The 20,216-nt window shown below is 45.4% G+C and overlaps 1 protein-coding gene across 17 annotated transcripts in view; it reads left to right on the top strand.

Moving 5' to 3' along the window:
* The window catches only part of MACF1 (microtubule actin crosslinking factor 1), a 302,261-nt gene that overhangs the window by 154,054 nt on the left and 127,991 nt on the right, over positions 1-20,216 (top strand). For all 17 annotated transcript variants that reach the window (XM_079988578.1, XM_079988577.1, XM_079988586.1 and 14 more), the window contains 16 exons: positions 1,791-1,916; positions 4,395-4,547; positions 5,922-6,076; positions 7,074-7,200; positions 8,368-8,551; positions 9,689-9,858; positions 10,047-10,225; positions 10,801-10,939; positions 12,405-12,598; positions 13,284-13,446; positions 14,275-14,358; positions 16,229-16,336; positions 17,730-17,828; positions 18,551-18,703; positions 19,468-19,556; positions 20,069-20,204. In XM_079988578.1, coding sequence (XP_079844704.1) covers positions 1,791-1,916; positions 4,395-4,547; positions 5,922-6,076; positions 7,074-7,200; positions 8,368-8,551; positions 9,689-9,858; positions 10,047-10,225; positions 10,801-10,939; positions 12,405-12,598; positions 13,284-13,446; positions 14,275-14,358; positions 16,229-16,336; positions 17,730-17,828; positions 18,551-18,703; positions 19,468-19,556; positions 20,069-20,204 — 2,259 coding nt within the window. The remainder of the gene's footprint in view (positions 1-1,790; positions 1,917-4,394; positions 4,548-5,921; positions 6,077-7,073; positions 7,201-8,367; positions 8,552-9,688; positions 9,859-10,046; positions 10,226-10,800; positions 10,940-12,404; positions 12,599-13,283; positions 13,447-14,274; positions 14,359-16,228; positions 16,337-17,729; positions 17,829-18,550; positions 18,704-19,467; positions 19,557-20,068; positions 20,205-20,216) is intronic.

Genomic DNA, 20,216 nt, shown 5'->3' with positions numbered 1-20,216 from the left:
TGTGGGTAAAACCTCAGCGCCTAGGACTTGCCGATCGTACGGTCGGTGGTTCGAATCCCCACGGCGGGGTGCGCTCCCGTCGTTCGGTCCCAGCACCTGCCAATCTAGCAGTTCGAAAGCACCCTTAAGTGCAAGTAGATAAATAGGGACCGCTTACCAGCGGGAAGGTAAACGGCGTTCCGTGTGCTGCGCTGGCTCGCCAGATGCCGCTTGTCACGCTGGCCACGTGACCCGGAAGTGTCTGCGGACAGCGCTGGCTCCCGGCCTATAGAGTGAGATGAGTGCACAACCCTAGAGTCTGGCAAGACTGACCCATACGGGCAGGGGTACCTTTACCTTTACCTTACTTTAGAGGTGAGTTTAGGGATGTGTATGAATGTCTTTTATGTCATTCTACATCTCTCTGGTGGTCTGCACTTCGAAGCCTCCCTGGGTGTTTGTTCTTCCATTAAAACCCAGGAAAAGGACACCATAGCATTAGCTCCTCTCATGGGTTTTTTTCAGTTCTGCAACTATGGACAGCCAGGGAGGCTGCAGAGTGCTGGAGGAATGTTTACTAGAATGAAAAACACACATACCTCCTGCATGACCTTGTAATGCTAAGGTAAGGTCAAAACCCTGCACCCACCAGAATTTTAAAGGAATGCTTAAGTTCCCCGAGAGTGAGGCAGCATAACTTAAGCTTCTTTCTCAGAGGAGGAAATGTTTGAGTAACTGTAGGCTAGATATTGACACATTATGAGTCAGAAGACACGCAAATGCTGCTGCTGCTGAGCAGTACAGAACCCCACCCCAGCCTAACAGGTAGTGAGAACACTACCCTTATTCCCTCGCTACTTCTGCTTCCACCATATTTCTTCTCTTGTCTTATTAATTGTTAAAAGGTTTATATCCTGCTATTCATCGCAAGTGATAGTTGAATCTTAGAGTTGGAAGGGACCCAAGGGTCATCTAGCCCAACCCCCTGCAATGCAGGAATATCAGCTAAAGCATCCATGACAGATGGCCATCCAACCTCTGCTTGAAAACCTCCAAGGAAGAAGAGTCTACCACTTCTCATGGCAGTCTGTTCCACTGTCGAACAGCTCTTACTGTCAGAATTTTTTTCTTTATGTTTAGTCAGAATCTCCCTTTTTGTAATTTGAACCCACTGGTTTGAGTCCTACCCTCCAGAGCAGGAGAAAACAAGCATGTTCCCTCTTCCATGTGACAACCCTTCAGATATTTGAAGATGGCTATTGTATCTCCTCAGTCTCCTCCTTCCCAGGCTAAACATACTTCAGAGTAGGATCAAATATAACAATACAAAAACATACAATCAACCCATCTCAAGCTTTGCTAGTAGAAGAGTAAATCAGTTCTTGGCTTGTGTGATTTGGTAGCAGCATGGAGGTTGCAGACTGTACAAATTCCTGGCCAAGCCAAGCAACTAGAGAAAACATCCTCCTTTTAGTTACTTTATTAGAGAGGCATCAATATAGCTTATCTTGGGCTTGTTTTCTCAGAATTGGATCAGGATCAAGACTTGTTAATTATCTTGATCATGTTCCATTCCTTAGAAAAAAGGTCCAAAATGAGCCATACTGGTATATCTCTAATCAAATAACCCAAAGGAGGCTGTTTTCTCTGGTTACTGGCCTTCCTTTTTCATGATGAAAATGCCTTTGAGCAAGTTGAATGGATGCTTTCTTTTCAGTCTTTCAAGTAAATTCCGCTCTTTCATAAAACATGCAATAAGAAACCTCTGGCTGGTATTTTGACAAAGGGGAAACGTCTTTGTGCTTTTGCAGTTCTTCAGTGATGCCCGTGATTCAGAGACATACTTGAAGAACCTCCAAGATACCATCAAACGGAAGTATTCTTGTGACTGCAACACCAGCCTGACACGCCTGGAGGACCTGCTCCAGGATTCCATGGTGGGTGCTCTTTGGGCAGATCTCAAGGTCATACAGATTTTGGCACATTATACCAGAATCATAGTTGCAAGAGACCACAAAGGTAAATGAATCCAGTCCCTGCTGATGCAGGAGATCATCTGCTGCAGCACCCCTGATAGCGGGTCATCCATTCTCTGCATTATAATCCCTAACAATAAGAGTCCACACTTTCCAAGGCAGCCTCTCAAACAGCTTGTACCATCAAGAAGCCATTAGATCCTTTAGTGTCTGACATACATCAATTTGTTGTGATGATCTAACCCTCTCAATAGCATCCAAGAATCCTCAAGTTTCCCCCCAGTAATTTTGCTTACATTGCATCTCACATTGCTTACTTCTCTGTGCTTTTTTTTAAAAAGTAAAAAAAAATGTGCACGTCTTTTCAAAGTCTGCCTATTTTCCTCTCAAATGTTCCCCGAACTGCATTGTTTAACTATCCTTGTGTTTCAGTTCCACTCCCCACTATGAAATGCTTACTTGAGTGTGACCTCTAGCATGCTATTTATTTTCATTTTGCTAACTCCTCCTGCTGCTGCTGCTGCTGCTATGAGCACATGATGGTGGCTTTTGTCACTGATTGTCTACCACAAATGGCAGTCGTTCACCAGAGTTTCGGGCAATGAGAATTTGTTCCTGCAAAGCATGTGCTCTATCTCTGAGCTGTAGCTTCTTCCACCTTACACTGAGTCAACCCGTTGGTCCATCTAGTCCAGTGTTACCTCCTTTGACTGGCAGCAGCCCTCAGCGTGCATGTGTCTTCACCGCTGTCTGGAACTAGGTAAAATACAGCCATCGTGAGCAAGCAGTTGTATGGGAAATAGTACTGCTGTAGCCCCTGTCCATATAACTCAAAATATCAGTGTTTGATGGTTGACAGCAACTGGGGAAATAGGCAGAAGCATTTGGCCACCATGACCTTTGAATGAGAGGAGCAGGCAATGTGAAGTGTTAGGGCTGTTCAGTGCAGTGCAGGCTTTGCTGACAAAGGTCTTGGCATAGGGTCTTTGGCAAGAGTGGGGCAGCTCAATGAATGGAAAGGGTTTGACCGTTTGTTGTTAAGTAACATTATGGCCAAAGGCATTGAGAGAGTAGGAAAGGAGGAAAAGGGGGTACAAGACAAAGAGTGCTGGGAGACAGAAGGCAGTGCATGTGCAGGATGAAACAGAATTGTAGAGCTGGAAGGAACCCAAAGGCTCATCTAGTCCAACTGCCTACAATTCAGGAATCGCAGCTAAGAGCTGTGAGAAGGTGCACAGCTGCGGCTGATGGAGGGCACCAGGTTGGAGAAAGTGGGGAGGACATTTGTGGGTGGCAGAGGCAGCAGCATCTTCTTGGATATTGACCCAACTTGGAGATTGACTCAGATTTTCAGGCAGGAAGGTGCACAAGTTTAAAAGTAATAGATCTGGAGGCTACTGTGGACGTTGTGAAGGAGCCAGCATGTGCAGCTTAAGGACAGGCTGCTCCATCGTAGACCCGCTAATCTTACTGCAGTTCCAAAGCTGCAAAAGAAGATGGGTTCCTTGAGCCAAGGGAGATGCATCAGCACAAGGTGGAGCCTGTCTCTGTCTTGCAATGGTTCTGACAGACTAAAAACATGGGACTGCTTCAGTTGTAGACCTTGAGAGCCCGTGGGAGGCAGCTTTTGCCGCAAAGGTTCTTCATAGGCAGTCAAAAGGGAAAGCTTTGGCCCATGTGTGAGACGCTTCCTTTACCAGAATAAATGAGTTAAAGTTGTATTTCTTCCAACCATGCTCCCCTGGGACAGGAGAAGGTAGCTTGTTTTAAACCTTTTCTTTCTTTCTTTCTTTCTTTCTTTCTTTCTTTCTTTCTTTCTTTCTTTCTCTCTCTCTCTCTCTCTCTCTCTCTCTCCACACATCATTTCCCAGCTTTCTTTTTTCTATCAGGTTTAAAATTGCTTAAGTACATACATTGAAACTACCTGAACAATCTTTTTCACACAGTTCTCATGCCTTCTTTTATTTCACCTTTTTACAAAAATCCAGGTAGTTTTTCTTTCTTTTTCCCAGTGAAAAATGATGGGTTTGGGCTTTGTTGCACTGTTCACTGTTTTGCAGATAATTCTGAATTTTGGACCTAGTAGTAATGTTTTAACTCTGCATGCAACTTTCGGAGTGGCGGGGGGTGAGTGGGCAGGGAGGACTTGGAGATAATTGGTCCTCTTGCCTGGAATAGTATTAAATATGGATTGTCTCTGTACTCCCTGCCCTACTCCCACTTCTGCTTGGAGAAGTTGCAAATGAGTGTGTGTGCGCACATGAAGACATGGACACACATACAAACCTACCTATGCTTGCCCTTGAAAACCCAAATTTCCCTTGACCAAATGCTAGCTCCTCAGAGGGCAGTGTGGGCATGAGGTTTCTGGCCATTCTTCTCCTGCCTGCCCTTGCCCTTCTGTTCCATCCATCCTTCTTGCCTTTCTAATTTTGACAGGATGAAAAGGAGCAGCTGATCCAGTCCAAGAGTTCTGTTGCCAGCTTGGTGGGTAGGTCCAAAAGCATCGTGCAGCTGAAGCCACGAAACCCTGACCATGTTTTGCAGAACACCATCTCTGTGAAGGCCATCTGTGATTATCGCCAAATTGAGGTGAGCTGATAACAGCTGACGTGAAACTTCCTTTGGATTCTGAGTGTTCTGTTTATTCCCTAAATCAGAAATCTGTGAGTTTAAATCCAGGCTCTTCCTCTTTGAATTTATGAACCTCTCAGGTTTCAAAGCCAGTGTTCAGTGATGGCCTTGAGATAGTATGGTATAAGATAATACATAGGCAAAGCGATGATGATGTTGATACATTGCAGTGTTTGACATAAGGATTACTGTGACAATTTGGGTGAATTTGAGAACATACTGGTATAGCTTTATCAGAACAAACAGTGGTGAACTTCAGGTTTGCAGTTTTAAGCTTCCAGTTGAAGCTTATACTAAACTTTGTTTTCCTGTAATGAGGGCTAGTTAACGAAACTAGGTAACCAAACCAGACTTAAACAACATGGGAAATTATAGCTTGTTAGATACCATGAAGAAAATATGAGTTTCTTAATGTTGGCATCTGAATGCGATGTACGCATGGAATGCTTTCAACATTAAAAAATGTTGTACAAAGGCCCAGTAATATTGCTGTTTATGCATGGAAGTCAGGGTGAGAGTCAGTTCTTCAAGCATGGATGCCAGGGTTGCAGGGAAGAGGTGGGGTCACTTAGATTTCGATTTAGCATTGGTAAGAAGACCCAAGTCAAGAACACTTAACTTCAGTTGGGCGAAATTTTATTTCAAGTGCCCTATTTCACCCTGTAAGAAACTAACTAGGGGGTCTTTGGCATCTCCTTCCTCTGAGATGGTGAAGAATAGTTGGAGACGCTTCTGCTGAGAGTGTTTTAGCTGCAGAATGAGGTTGGAGTATAGTAAGTCCAATTGCAAGTCTTTGCATGGGTGGGGTAGATAGATAGATAGATAGATGGAGAGTGGGTTTCCTCTATGATTCCTCCCTCTATTTATTTATACTCCCTCCCACCTGTGTAAAACTGTGTTTGCAGGCTTACCTGGCTTTGGGAAAGTGGCATAAAGGCTCTGGAAGCATCCCAGAGCCCTTGTGCCACCAATCGAAAGCCGGGGAAACAGCCCTCCACCTTGCAGGAGACCTGATTCAGGGGGTTCCTAGCTTTATGTATTTGGAACCCGGAAACTGAACCCTTGCGTAAGATGTGGGCTTATTGTATGTTGGGGTAGCCAATATGATGCCCTCCATATGTTTTGGACTACAACTCCCATCAGGCTCTGCAGGCATGGCCAATGGCCAGGGATTATGGAAGTTACAGCCCACAACATCTGCAGGGCACCACATTGGCCACCCCTGGACTACATGATGCCTAGGATCACTTTGTGGGAAAAGCGGTGTGGGGAGGACAAGGGGTGACAGTTTGACCATCTACTGGACCAGGGTTCTTTTTGTTGACCACGCAGATCACCATCTGTAAGAATGACGAGTGTGTGCTAGAAGACAATTCCCAGCGAACCAAGTGGAAAGTGATCAGCCCTACTGGAAACGAGGCCATGGTCCCGTCTGTTTGCTTCTTGGTGCCCCCTCCTAACAAAGAGGCCATTGATGTGGCCAGCAGGTAAAGGGATCTTTCTTCCCTTGAGCAGTGCCAGGGTTCCTATTGACCTGGGGGTTCTGTAGGTGTGTTCAAAAGAAAACAAAATGTTTGCAGCAATTTGCTGGGGGGTTGGGTCTGCTGGCATGTGTAACATAAACTTTTGTGGAAAGGAATAGTTTTCAACAGAGCTCTACGTGTGGAACAAAATCTAGCTACTGGGGCAAAGCGTACAGAAACCTAAGATCATACCTTTTGCCCCTTGAAGATTCTAGTTCTCATTGTGGGCCAGATGGGTACAGCATCTGTCTCTTTCTCCCAGAGCCAGAAAACTTCCCAGGCAATCAAACATTTTGAAGTTGGTGCCTATGATTTTGCCGTGGCTCTTTAGCCTAGGGGTCAGGGCAAGTTGGAACCTTTTTTAGCCTGAGGGCTACATTTATTCTGGGCAACATTCCAGGGGCCACATGTCCATCCTGGGTGAGGCAGGAGGCAAAAGTGGGCAAAGCAACAAATGTGAAAGTTGTCTTTTTACAGTAGGCAAATTGCTTTGCATGCCCAGACAACCCTCTCTATCCTCCAGCCAGCCAAGCAAGAAGTATCATCCAGGTTCAATGACTTATTTCAGCCAGGTAAAAATACTCGAGGGGTGTAGATGAGGAGGGTGTGTCCTGGGGGGGGGATCCTGAAAGCCAGCTTGAAGGGCTACATGTGGCCTCTGGGTCTGAAGTTTGTCAGCTGGCTTCTAAAAGTGTTATGTAGGAAATGGGGAGTGGTTGCTCAATTCTTGCCTTTTGTGAGAGGTTGCATTTACCTTTTGAATATGCTTGGGATATTAGGAGCTGCTTTGAACCATGTCAGAACAACATTTCCAATACTGTCTTTGCCTGACCCATGCCGGGACGGAGACTTGCTCCCCCTGGCCTTCCTGAGTAGATACAGCATAATATACCATAATTCAGAAGGCTGAAATCCACATGGTGCTGCAGACTCCCAATTTTGAACTGCCTTCCAATTGTAGGGTGGAGCAGCTGTACCAGAAGGTGATGGCCTTGTGGCACCAGCTCCATGTAAATATGAAGAGCCTTGTTTCCTGGAACTACTTGAGAAAAGACATTGCTCTGGTGCAAAGCTGGAATATGGAGAAGGTAATACTGCAAGCCCCAGAGTGATGCTTGCCAGTGAGATAAGGGTGTGCACAGCTAAAGCATGCTAACCGTAAAAGTGGCCTCCTGATTGGGTGGAGCTGGACAGGAAGTTAGAAGGTGGTGGGAGGAAATGGGAAGGTAAGGTTGGATAATAATACAAGACTGAAGAATTACATGTACAGTGGGGTGAGGCCGAGACCCCTTGGCAACCAAAGACTTTCTTTAATAAAACCAGCCCAATAAAATAAGAAGTTGTTTTCATATCCCACCAATATAGTGTCACTTCACAGCATAACCAAAAAGAACATCCTGCTTAAATTCCTGAATTTAGAAGATTATAGAATGATAACTAACCACTTCTTCTTCATATAATAGCCCCATTACACAAATATCACCCCTATTCTTCCCTTGGCCACTGAAAGCCAAAGCCAGCTCAAACAAATACATTGCAGAGGAGGTAGCTCTGCCGCTTTGTTGCTTCAAAAACAATAACAACTTTGGGTTAGTAAAGACCAACCAACTTTATTGTGGCATAAACTCTTGTGGGCTAAGCCCCATTTCACCATATACCTGAAACTTTGTGTTATCTGCCAAAGTAGGGATTGGCCCACAAAAAGTGATGGCATAACAAGTCTGTTGGTGATAAGATGCCACAAGACTCTTTATCCATGTGAATCAAAAGCAAGGAAGGTGCCTTAGATTTGTTTCATGCATATGTTGCCTCCTACTCAGAGCTGGTCTTTTGTGTGTTGCTTGTCTCCAGTGACATTACAGTTACTGGCCAATAGGCACGCATGTCCTTCTGAGGGGGCAATAACATTGCTAGCACCTTTGCAAAGTTAAATAGAGTCCAGTATGGTTTCTAATTGGATGTGGGGGGCATGTGTTGAGGTTTCTGCATTTCAAGGGTTTGGACTAGATGACCCTCGGTGTCCCTTCCAACTCTAGAATTCTAAAATTTTATGATTCTGTGAATTTCCCAGCTTAAAGCAACAAACACCTGCAAAACTTGCTTGACTGGAGCTAGCAATGAGAGAAAAAACAATGCCTACCATTTTCGTCACCTTTGATTGTACTGGCCTGTGGCTCCAAGCGTTGTTCATCTTCACTTAGCCCTCCCTCAATGTGAACATGTCCCCTTTGTGTTTGTGTGTGTGCAACTCACAGCTCAGGGCCCTGGCTCCAGGGGAATGTCACCAAACCATGAGGAGCCTGCAGGTGCACTACGATGATTTCTTGGAGGACAGTCGGGATTCGGAGCTCTTCTCTGTAACAGATCGGCTGCGCCTAGAGGAGGATGTGGACTCATGCAAGGAGCACTTTCAGCAGCTTTTGCAGTCAATGGAAAATGGTAAGCTGTCTGAGCCTAGATTAGCTTTGCCAGCCTAGTGCCTCCTTCCTTCCATCAGCTCTGGGCTTGGTAAAGCCTGGCCTAGATGATTAAATATTCTATGGCCTTTTAAAGGTGTTTGTGGGAGGTGAGGTTATGGTTTGGTTTTGGTTTTAACTTTTTATTTTGTGCTTCTAGCCCAGGGGTCAGCAAACTTTTTCTGGAGGGGGCTGGTCCACTGTCCCTCAGACCTTGTGGGGGGCCGGACTCATCTCCTCCCAAAAGCCCCCCCCCCCGCCAATGCCCCTTTCGCCTCAGCCTTGTCGGCAGTGTTGGAGTCCTCTGTCATGCCGCTGGCCTGGCCTGGGTGGCGGAGGCAGCCTCCGCGCTGCTGCCACTTCCTTCCTGCTCAGCCGCTTCCTCCTGCTCAGCCACCTCAGCGGGAAGGAAGGGGCAGCACCCAGATGCCGCTGACCTGGGCAGCGGAGGCAGCCTCTGCACCGCTGCTACTTCCTTCCCGCTCAGCCGCTTCCTCCCACTCGGCCACTTCAGCAGGAAGGAAGGGGCGAGAAGGGGTGGTGCCCAGAAGCCGCACCAGCATCACTTCCCGCCCAAAGGCATCCACAGCTTTTAATTGGCTGCAGGAGCTTCTTGCACATTAACTTGCCAGCTGCACCTAGATGTAGCCATCTTCAGGTGTTTTACTTGACAGTAAAATAAACACTTGAGGGGCGCTATAGGGATGAGCAGGCTAGCTGTACCCCTTGCAAAGTGGAGGGCACCTTCTGTACGTGGGAAGGCTCCCTACACATTTCATAACCCTGAAAATCAGGGATGTCAAATGTGCAAGGTGTTCCCCTTGAATACAGTCCTCCAAAGCAGATTCTAAGGTTTGGTTCATGACACTGCACTGTCCACTGTAACCAGCAGTGATTCCTCCAGGGTCTCTTGCAGATGAAGGCCTTTATTTCCCAACCCTGCTATCTTCTGAGGTCCTTTCTAATGGAAGATGCAAGGGACTGGGGCTGGATCTGTGGCCTTCTGCATGCAAAACATGGAGCTTCTATTGAGCTTCCAAACAGCAATAGTATTTGACCCACATCAGAGCACATGAAACAGCTGGAGGAAGATTTCAGTTATTTTGCTTTTGTTGTACAGAGGACAAAGATGAGACTGCTTCTCGGACATACCTCTCTGAGCTGAAGAATATTCGGCTTCACCTGGAGGAGTGTGAACAGCGTCTGGTGGGCACCATCCGGACGCCAAGCAGCACAAGAACGGATGGGGACGCCCTGCAGGAAAACACTTTCCGGCTTGCCGAGCAGGAGGTTGGTGTTTTATAGTCTTCGGGGAATATTCCAGATTTTGGACAGTATGACTGAAAAGTCCCTTCTTTGACTTGTTACATCCCCCAGCTTAGTTCTTGCCCCTGCTGACCGTTGCTGTGAAGGCAGATATGTAGCATGAAAGGTCAGCATCTGTGCTCTTGCTCACTAACACCTGTTGGTCTCTGCAGAGATTGAAGGAAGATTTGAATCACTTGAAGGACGACATGGAGCAACTTTCTGAGAGATGCACTATTTTCCTGCACAAGTCTCCAACGGGAACCAGCACCCCACACCTTCGTTCTGAGCTTAACCTACTGGTGGAAAAGATGGACCATGTCTACGGGCTCTCAACTATCTATCTGGACAAGTGAGTTCTTATAGCTGTCTTGTTATCAAGCCAAGAGAGGGAACCAGTTGTTGCTGTATGATAGGAACATACACACAGACCTTCTAGCTCAGTACTGACTCTGAACCTGAAAGCTTTTACATACAGAGTGTGTGCTCTGCTGTGGTTACTCTGTAAAATGTAGAGACCTTTTGGCTGTTAGCATCCTAGTACATAAAGAGTGGTTTATGCAATCCCCTGGAATGCATTTGGTGGGGCTTATTCAGTCCCCTAGAATCCAGTAATTTTTGGAGAATTCCCAGAGGAAATGACCACTGGATTCCATTTTCTCAAAGCCAGTTGCTTCAGTTGCTTCTGACTGGAATAGTCTAGCAACACTAGAATTCTGAGATCTATGTTGAGTTCAAGTGATGCAGATCTTAATTTTGTATGTACTTGCAGTGAAGGAGGGAGGCCAGGAGTGGCAGTCATTTTGGGAGCCCCTTAGGTTGCGATGACATCCACCCACTTGGCCAGATACAAGCATGCTGATGTGCCACCAAATAAAAGCTTATCGTAGTTTCAGGAAGTGAAGTTTCCCTTTTTTTATCTGATAGGTTAAAGACTGTGGATGTTATCATTCGTAATACCCAAGGAGCTGAGTCTTTGGTCAAAGGGTATGAGGTTAAACTGAGCCAGGAGGAGGCTGTGCCTGCGGACCTAAGTGCCATTCAGTCTCACCGAGCCACATTACAGGTAAGCTTTTCCCTCCACCAGCTGGGTCCTCTGGGTGGGGAGATGCCTGTCTCGTGTGGCTGCAAATTCTTACTGTCCTGATGAAGCTTATTGCTGCCTGATGGTGAACAGCAAACAAAACAGCTGTGCCTTTCAGGCCATGTTGCTCCTCAGGCTGATGCTGATAGCTCTTGGCAGTGAGTCTGGCTTGTGCCAAGCTGATGAACACAGCATCTTGCATCTCCTGCCCTCTAGTGTCTGCCTGCTTCAACAGATGTACTTTGGATCTCCCAGCCATTCTGTGGGTGGACAAGAAGCCATTGTGTATTGAAGAAATGTACATACCCTCCTTGAGCCAAATAGTTTTTTTTTTAATCAAATACCTTTTAAGATCAGTAAATGAAGTTAGGTATTTACAAATGCATCAGCTTGAAACAAACAATGCAAACATTATTTTATTCCAGAGGCGACTACCCTGTGGTCCTCCATATGTTGTTGGACTCTAGCTCCCATTAACCCTAGCCAGCATGGTCAGCAGTCAGGGATCAAGAGGAGTTGCAGTCCACCAACATCTGGAGGGCCACAGGTGTCACATCCCTGTAACAATAAGCTGCAGTTAAATTTAAGGCCTGAAGGGAAAGACTTGGATTGGCAGTTATGTGAATTCAGTGACCAGGTACTGCTAAGTGAAGCCATAGTTTAGCACAAAGGTGCAAGTTTCCAGGGAGAATGCAGCTGCTTGGCTCTTCTTCTGGTCCTGCTGCTGCTGCCGGACTGATGTGAGTTTCACCATGGCTTGGCTTAGCATAACGTCTGAACCCAGGTTTGTGGTTTATCCCAGATAAACCACAAGTGGTAAGTCGTAGAACAACACTTGATTATGGATTTTGGTTGTCTAGAGTGACATAAACCATGAGCTCAGGTTTGGGTGTAATGCTAAGCCCAACTGTGGCTTAGCTTATGGCAACATGGTGGTGGCAGGATTGGAGGAGGAGAAGAGTGACCACAATCACCTGTCCAGAGGCCCACAAGCTTGCCTGTTTTGGCTTAGCATTGTGTGTGAACTGAGTCAATGTCCTATTATTTTTATATGCTTGGCTTTGTAATCACTCTCTAGACAGATGTGGTATTTTTAGTTCTTTTTAACGTGTGTTGATTGAAATGATTATGTATTTATCATTTTAGCAATATAATAATATGCCCCGAGTTCATTGAACAAAGAGTAGTATAAAGCCTTAATAAATAAATATTCACAGCACTGTGAACCTAGTGCCCTTCAGACATTTTGCAGAACGGTTCCACACAGCCCCAGCCAACATGGCAGTGATGGCTGGGGCTGATGGGAGTTGCAGTCCAAACACATCTGGGGGTCACTAGGTTGGTTAAGGCTGAGCTAGAGGATGGGTTCTTGCAGCCTGCCTATTCTTTATTTCAGTCATTCTCAATCAGCGCTTCTCTCTCTCTTTCTCCATTTTTAATGCTGCAGCAATGGATCAGTGAAGTGAACGATAAGGGGAATGTCTTTGCTATGTTGGAAGATGACTTGGCAAGAGCTAAAGTTGTGACAGACCAGCTGTACCGTCTGAAGCAGGAGCGCAGTCCGGACCTGGAGCGCTATCAGGAGAAAGGGAGCCAACTCTGGGATCGCTGGCAGAGGGTCAGCCTACAGATCGAGACTCGGTGAGAAGAACCACCTCTGGGCAACTGCTTTCTCACTGATAGGCTAATCCACACTTTTCTATTTGTTGCCCTCCAAATGTTTCAGACTGCAACTGCCAGCTACTCCCTTTTTGTTTTCTGTATCCTGCTCTGGGATTCCTTGGGTAATAAATGATTTAAAATAAAGGAATATTAAAACAAAAGAGAGAAAATAATGCCTACCCGTACCTCATATCTTACTGCTTTTGAGAAGGACATGAGCCAGTTCTTGCACAGGAGAACAGAGAAGAGTTCTGCAGAAGCTTTTGTTGCCGTTTCTCCAAGGCAGGAAGGGGTTAAAGAGTCTTGCAAGGAGTGAGGGTAGATGCCAGTGTTGCTGCTGTCACCAGATCAAAATATGGCTCTTGGTAAAGATTAGTTACCCAACATGGATTTGCCACTGGAATTATAGGTTGTTTTAGTGCTCATCTAAAAGTTGTAAGTGCCAAATCTTGCAGGATTCTACCATTCCAGGTCTTTAGTAAACCATCCCAAATTGCGAGCCTCTACAGGGCAGGACCTATCCTCTTTTCTTCTCTTTTTTACTTTAGAAAATGCCATACACAGCAAAACTGTTCTTACATCAAAGCAATATTGTTCATACAACTTCAGGCTCATAGTTTTATCTCTCTCGCATTTTCTCTTCCTCCTCTTCATCTCTTGACAGCCGATCAGAGCTAGAGAGTATTGAGGAAGTACTGAGTGATTACCGGAACTGTCATGGGGCACTAATCCAATGGATTGAGGAGACCACAACGCAGCAGGAACTGATGAAACCTGGACAAGCGGAAGATAGCAGGGTCCTTTCAGAGCAACTCAGCCAGCAAATGGTAAGGCCCGGACAAAGCCACTGTTGCTTAAGCCATGGTCTGCTTAACAAATCACAGGTTAACTACAAGTTATTCTACCGATGATCAAACAATTCATGGCTTGTTTCTCCAGAGTTTGTTTTGCTTTCCAGCTGCTCTTGCCTCATGTCTTTGTAGCGTCTGAGGGTGGGAGTGACCAAATAAACCATGCTTAAGGAAGGGCGCTGGGTTTGTGCGTAATGCAAAGCCATAGTTAAAATTCATAAGCTTTAGGATTCGTGGAGAACAAAGCAGTTAATAAATAGTTTATTAGTGACTGCTAGTAATAGAATCATAGAATTGGAAGGGACTACAAGTATCATCTAGTACAACCCCCTGGAATGCAGGAATCTTTCGCCCAAGAGGGGGACATGAACCCACAACCCTGGGATTAAGAGTCTCATGCTCTACTAACTGAGCTATCCCTCTGAATACCAGTTTCTGGGAATCTGTGTGGGAAGACAGCTGTTGCATTTGGGTCCTGCTTGCTGGCTTCCCAGATGCATCTGGGAAAGACTATGCTGGACTAGATGGATCTTTGACCTGATCTAACTGGTTGTCTCTTATGGCTTTTTGAAGGAAAAGAACCGTAAATTAGGAAGGCGGGGGTGTCCCTAGCTCAGTGACTGACTGATAACTGTAGGGATGTTCTTGTTGGAATAATTAACACAGTAATTAAGTGAAGTGTGTGGGTGGTGTGATGTGAATCTGTAGGAAAGAGAACACAGAGAGAACAAACCTTCTTAGAGGGCAGATAAACCTTCCAGTTTGTCACCGTGATTTTAACATTGCTTTTCTCTTGCATTTAAGGCACTGTTTGCTGAAATAGAGGCAAATCAAGCCAAACTGGACCAGTGTCAGAAACTATCTCAGCAATACTCAGCTGCTGTCAAGGTAATACGATTGCTGTTCTGACTGAGTCTGATGGGAATTGTATCTGGAGAGCACCAAATTGGCAAAGGCGGATTTAGATGGTTATCTGAAATGCAAATAACCAAACCACAAGAGATATGTGGGTTCTTTAAAGTTATCCCATGAGTTCTGGGAGGATCTGATCAAAAACCTTTTCAAAACCATCATTTTCTTTTCCTTTTTTTTATTGTACAACTTAAGTGGTTAAAAATTGACATAATTTGCAGAACTTGCAAATATGACAGCCAAAATAAGTAATCTGGACATAAACAGACAAAGGGCGAATGGAAAGCTTTGGGGAGTATTAAAAAAAAATGATGCTAAAATCAGTTTGCAAGTATAGTCGTACCTTGGTTTTCGAACAGCTTAGTTCTTGAACATTTTGGCTCCCGAACGCCACAAACCTAGAAGTGAGTGTTCCAGTTTGAGAACTATTTTTGGAAGCCAGACGTCCGACAGGGCTTCTGTGGCTTCCGATTGGGTACAGGAGCTTTGGTTTATGAACATTTTGGAACTCGAACAGACTTCTGGAATGTATTCCATTCAACTTCTAAGGTACGACTGTAGTGGTAATTACCGTATTGGCCTGAATATAAGCCGCACTTTCCCTACCAAATTCCGACTGTGAAAAGTTAAAGTGCAGCTTAAATTCGTGACCTTACAAAAATTGGGTTTTATATTGCTGCTGAAACAGACATATGGTGAAACGGAACAAAAAAATATTTTATTGCTGATTTGTGAGTTTGAGACTGTTCATTTGCCGTTTATGGGTGTGAGTGCCTGTGGAATTGTAGCAATTGAATAGTGATTTGCGATTTTAGTGATTGTATGGTAACTTGCAAGATCAAAGGCTTAAATTGGCATGGAGTTACAATTCTACCAACCGCAGCAATTTTTAGCCTGTAACCCAATTTTAAAGGAGCAGCTTATATTCGGGTATTGTCTTTTTTTCTCCCCCCCCCCCCATTTTAAAGGTGCGGCTTATTTGTGGGTGCGGCCTATATTTGGGCCAATACGGCATATGAACAGCAGTCAACTACAACAATGGTCTAGAAGGGATAAAAGTAGGGTGGATAAATAAATGGAGATGCAGCAAATTTAGGTTTATTATGAATGCCATGGAATGCTAGGTTGGGAAGTCTGTACAGAAATATTGTATGTGGGGGAAACAAGATGTGTGAACAGAAAAATGGAAAATGTAATAATAATAATAATAATAATAATAATAATAATAGGTATACAGAGAGAACATATTGGCCTAGTTCACATGTAATGCTAAGCCGAATCACAATTGAGCAGGTGGACTCCTGGGTAGGGGGGAGAACACATGTCCTGTGTCCCTCTGTAGTTGTTTTGCTGCTGTGCTGTATTTTGCTAAGCCATGGTTTGGCTTAGCATGTTGTCTGAACCTGGGCTTGTGGTTTAGCTCTCCGCAGACAAACCTAGAACTTTAACTAATGTTTATCCTATGGTTTACAACTTGTGGTTTGTCCGGAGAGCTAAATCCAGTAGCCTGGTTTCAGATGACACATTAAGCCAAATCACAGCTTAGCTCAGCATAGCACAGCAGCAAAACAAAGCCACTGCGATCTCTGTGGGAGGCCTCATGTTTCCTCATTCATGCTAAGCCATGGTGTGGCTTTGCGTTACATGTGAACAAGGGCACTGTGTGGCATCTTTGGTTTATTTATTACTTCTTTTTCAAGAATGCCCTTCATCCCAAGGAATCTCTCCTATACACGCCTGCTCAATTTGCTTTGGGATTCTGTTTTTCATTTTCTGCTTTATGTGGCAGTACTAAATGTGGGGTTTGGGAACTGAAACCCCCATGTTTCCATTTTTGCATTGTCAGGACTATGAGCTGCAGCTGATGACGTACCGTGCGTTTGTGGAATCTCAGCAGAAGTCCCCTGTGAAGCGCCGGCGCATGCTTTCCTCCTCTGATGCCGTCACGCAGGAGGTGAGGGGCCTGGCCGCTGCTGGCTAGTGTGTTCTCTAGGCTGGAAGTGGAGTGGGGCAGGGGAGGCGAGGGCTTGCTCAGTTTCCTGAGTAGATGGACATTTGGCACTCCTGCCTCTCCTCCTGAACCCGTGTGTAAAAGTTTCCACCCTCACTGTCTTTTCTGTCAGCCACAGAGGCTCTAAGCTCTAAGCATCAGGGTCTGGCATACGTAGACTTCTTGGAACCACGGGTTCAAATCCCTACAGGGATCGACCCAGCTCTGCCACCTGCAAGGTAAATAAAGAGCACCATGCAGTTCGCTGTGTGTGGATCTTTTGGATGAGTCCAAGGGTGCTTCCAGATGGGTGTTTGGTTATCAGATTGGTGCTTCTCATGCATACACAGTGTTTTTGCAGCATCCCCAAGACATTGTCAGCATCATAATGCTAGCCTATATCCCCCTTTGCCCCCCCTTTTGATCTGGATTTTTATTTTAAAAAACCCTGTTGCCAGCCACCTGTTTGCAAATTAAGCCCCTGTCTGGAAGCATTCAAAGAAAAAGAGCCAGCAAGAGAAATCTCAACTGGCTGTTGCTCCATATGGAAGCCGGCGTGCTGAGCAAGTCGCCTCTTTGAGTTTATGACTGAGTTTGTGTTGGGGGTGGCCCCAAGTGAGGTTTTTTTGTTCTTTGCTTCCACCTTGATGAAACAGACTGGGGCTCTGCTTCTTAGAATCATAGAACTGTAGTGTTGGAAGGGATGCTGAGGGTCATCTAGTCTAACCCCCTGCAGTGCAGGAACCTTAAAAACCTGGCCTTTTCCCGCAGACCTCAGAGCAAATTGTTCCCTGGTAGCCTTGCACAGGACCACTTTACAAGGCTAGAATTCCTTAGCTTCAGCAGTCTTCCACACAGCCAGAGAAAGAGAGAGGGTGTCTTGGTCCTGCTGGCAGAACTGGCCTATTTCAGGATATGGCTGTCTTCCTCACCCTAACATTTTGGGGAAAGAGATATACAGGAGAGAAGCATCCAGATTTCACATCCATGTGCAAGATGGCAGAGTTCTTCTTCCAGCTAGAAACCACCCTGGGATGGCTCTCAAAGTGGCCTTTCTTCCTTGAAAAAGCAGAGAGGCTGTCTTCAGCATTTCTTCCTTCTCCCGTTCCATATTTAACTCTTATTTTAAGATGCACACATGCTCTGTCTCCAAGATTGCTGCACTTCGCTGGCTCTGTAGAAATGTCCATCAGATTGTGCAGTGAGTGGGGGCATTTCCCTGTTCTCCAGAAGGAGAAAGGCTGCATGTTCGGAGCAAAGTGGGAAGTTGGATGCTCTGTCATTCATTGGCTTTAACAACCATGTTCTTTGTGGTGTTGTTTTTCTCTTGTGTTCTCTCTCCACCCCACCCTTCCAGTTCATGGACCTGCGCACACGCTACACAGCTCTGGTCACATTGACCACACAGCACGTGAAGTACATCAGTGATGCTCTCCGGCGCCTGGAAGAGGAAGAAGTAAGGATATATTTTATAGTGGCTGCTCTGTGGTGTCTGCATCATGAATTCATTGTGGCCCACTGGGGTTAGGCAGTGGGTTTTGCCGCATGTGATCTTGGGAGTTTTAGCCCTTTTCCTTTGAAGGCATCTGGGCTGCAACAGTTAGAAGGGCTCTTTGGTTGGCATAGAGTCACAAAACCATCAGCTTCTTGCTAATACTTGCAGTCATTCCTTTCCCTAAGCCATATGTGAGGAGTTGTTCTTTTCTAACCATCTCTCTCCCTTGCCCTTCCTTAACCCAATATAGTTGCCATTTAGTTTTTTCCTCAAGGACCCGCCACTTCTGTCTATGTATACTTTAGGCCCTTGCTTTTCAGTCCCCTGCCCAGAGATTTCCCCACTTAATCCCCCTCCCCCAAACTCCTGTGTTCACACATATCCATCTGCCTCCCCACCAACACCATATTCTTACATTGATGTAACCTCCAACCAGGTTAACTTTCACTTCACCCACATAATCTACACTGTGTCAGTGTTTTGTTCTTGATACATCTATCCCAAGCAACTGAGAATGTTTGTGAGCATTCCGTGGCATAACAGCTTAGCTAATATCTAGCAAAGGCTTGCTGACATAGAGCCAGCACATTTTTTTAGCATGTTATGCCAATAAGAAGTATTTGATTTTGTTGCATACATTTATGTGGCCATATTCCATCTCTCTCTCTCTTTTCTTCTTGCAGAAAGTTGTGGAGGAGGAGAAGCAAGAGCATGTGGACAAAGTGAAGGAACTCCTGGGCTGGGTCATGGGTTTCAAACAGAGTGCACAGTTCAAAAGTGTCCCACCAAAGGGCAAAGAGCTTGGAGATATTGAGAAGTCCATCTTGGAGCAGCAGGTGCGTAAGGGCAGGGGGTGCCTCTCACTTCCTTTGATCCTTTTCCAGTGTGTGTCAGCAATACCAGACTAAGCCTAGGTCAATCCTGCTGGGTTTCTCTCTCTAGTGGGCAGTAGGACATCACCAAGTGGGTTGCTAACTCCTAGTCACTTGAAGAAGTCAGAAAACGTCTTTGTTTCCACCGGATGTGAGCTCCTCCACTTCCTCGGGGGCTCAGTTCATTTTCTGCTTTGCTTGAAGTTGGATTTATTTTTTCATTTTTGTTCTTCTGGCCTTAAGGAACAAACTGTTGTGTGAGTTTTTGCCTGAATAAACCTGTCTCCTTCTGGAAATAGTCACTGTTTTTTGTCTCTCCCCCCCCCCCCCCCCCGCTCTCTCTGAAGCTGTTTTCTTCAGAAAGAATTATCTGCTTCAAATATTACTCCAAATGGAGGTTCATTCCTTTTACTAATTGGCTGGTTTCTTAAATCCCCAAATTAACTGACCTATTTTGAACTTCTGATAATTTTTTTAGACAAAAGCTGATTAATTCTGATACTGGGAACTAGTGATTTATTTGGATTTATTAGTCCAGTCTGTGTTGATCTGGTGCCCTCCAGATGTTTTGGACTATAACTCCTATCTGTTGCAGCCAGCATTGCTGGGAAGGCTGCATTGAGTAACTGGCCCTTGAGCTTTTTCCAGTGCTTGGACATGTGTCACTAGATCTTAGAGATGTGTCACCCTTCTTGCCCTTCTGAACATAGTACTCTCCTTCTCATCAGGTTCTAAATGAGGAATTGGTTACAAAGCAGGAGCAAGTCTCGGAAGCTATCAAAACTGCTCAGATCTTCCTTGCAAAGCATGGACACAAGTGAGTTGGGAGAACGTCAGTCAGAAAGAATTAAATTTGTTTGGTTTATTGCAGATTTAGTTGTTGCAAGGGGTGGGGATGGAGTCTAAGCTTGCATTTTCCCTATTTTTAAATTCACTTAACTTCTTGGAGTGTTTTATGCTGTCATCCTGAGAAAACAAAGATGGAAATTTGAAATTGATGCCCTGTAGAAACACAGGAGCTAGGGAGGAAATTTCCAGGCTGTCGTTGCTGATGGAGTGTTTTTACTTGACCACAGAGGTGTTAGTTTGCACCTCAATAAGACAGCACATGCTTTGAATGTATAAGGTGCCAGGGTTGACCTCTGCATCAGGATTCCTGGAGCCTGCCAGTTGGAGTAAGCAGTATAGGGCTAAATTGGCCACTTCCTCCACTCAATATATTGCAGGCCTGAAGCTATATTGCAACCCATAATCTCAGCAGGCATCCTTTTAGGGTTTTACAATTGCCGTGCTTATATCAAGAGATGTCTCTTATGTGCCAACCTGCAGGCTTTCTGCCCAGGAGAAGGAACACATTGTGACCCAGCTGGATGTCCTCAAGAAGACTTATGACCAGCTGTGCTCTGACTCCACAGAACAGCTCCAGCAGCTCCAAAGTCACATGGCCCAGGAGACTGCCCATAAGGTATCCCTCTCT

The sequence above is a fragment of the Podarcis cretensis genome (genome assembly GCF_951804945.1).
Source record: "Podarcis cretensis genome assembly, chromosome: 8".
Classification (NCBI taxonomy): Eukaryota; Metazoa; Chordata; class Lepidosauria; order Squamata; family Lacertidae; genus Podarcis; species Podarcis cretensis.
This window is presented reverse-complemented; position numbering and strand designations above follow the sequence as displayed.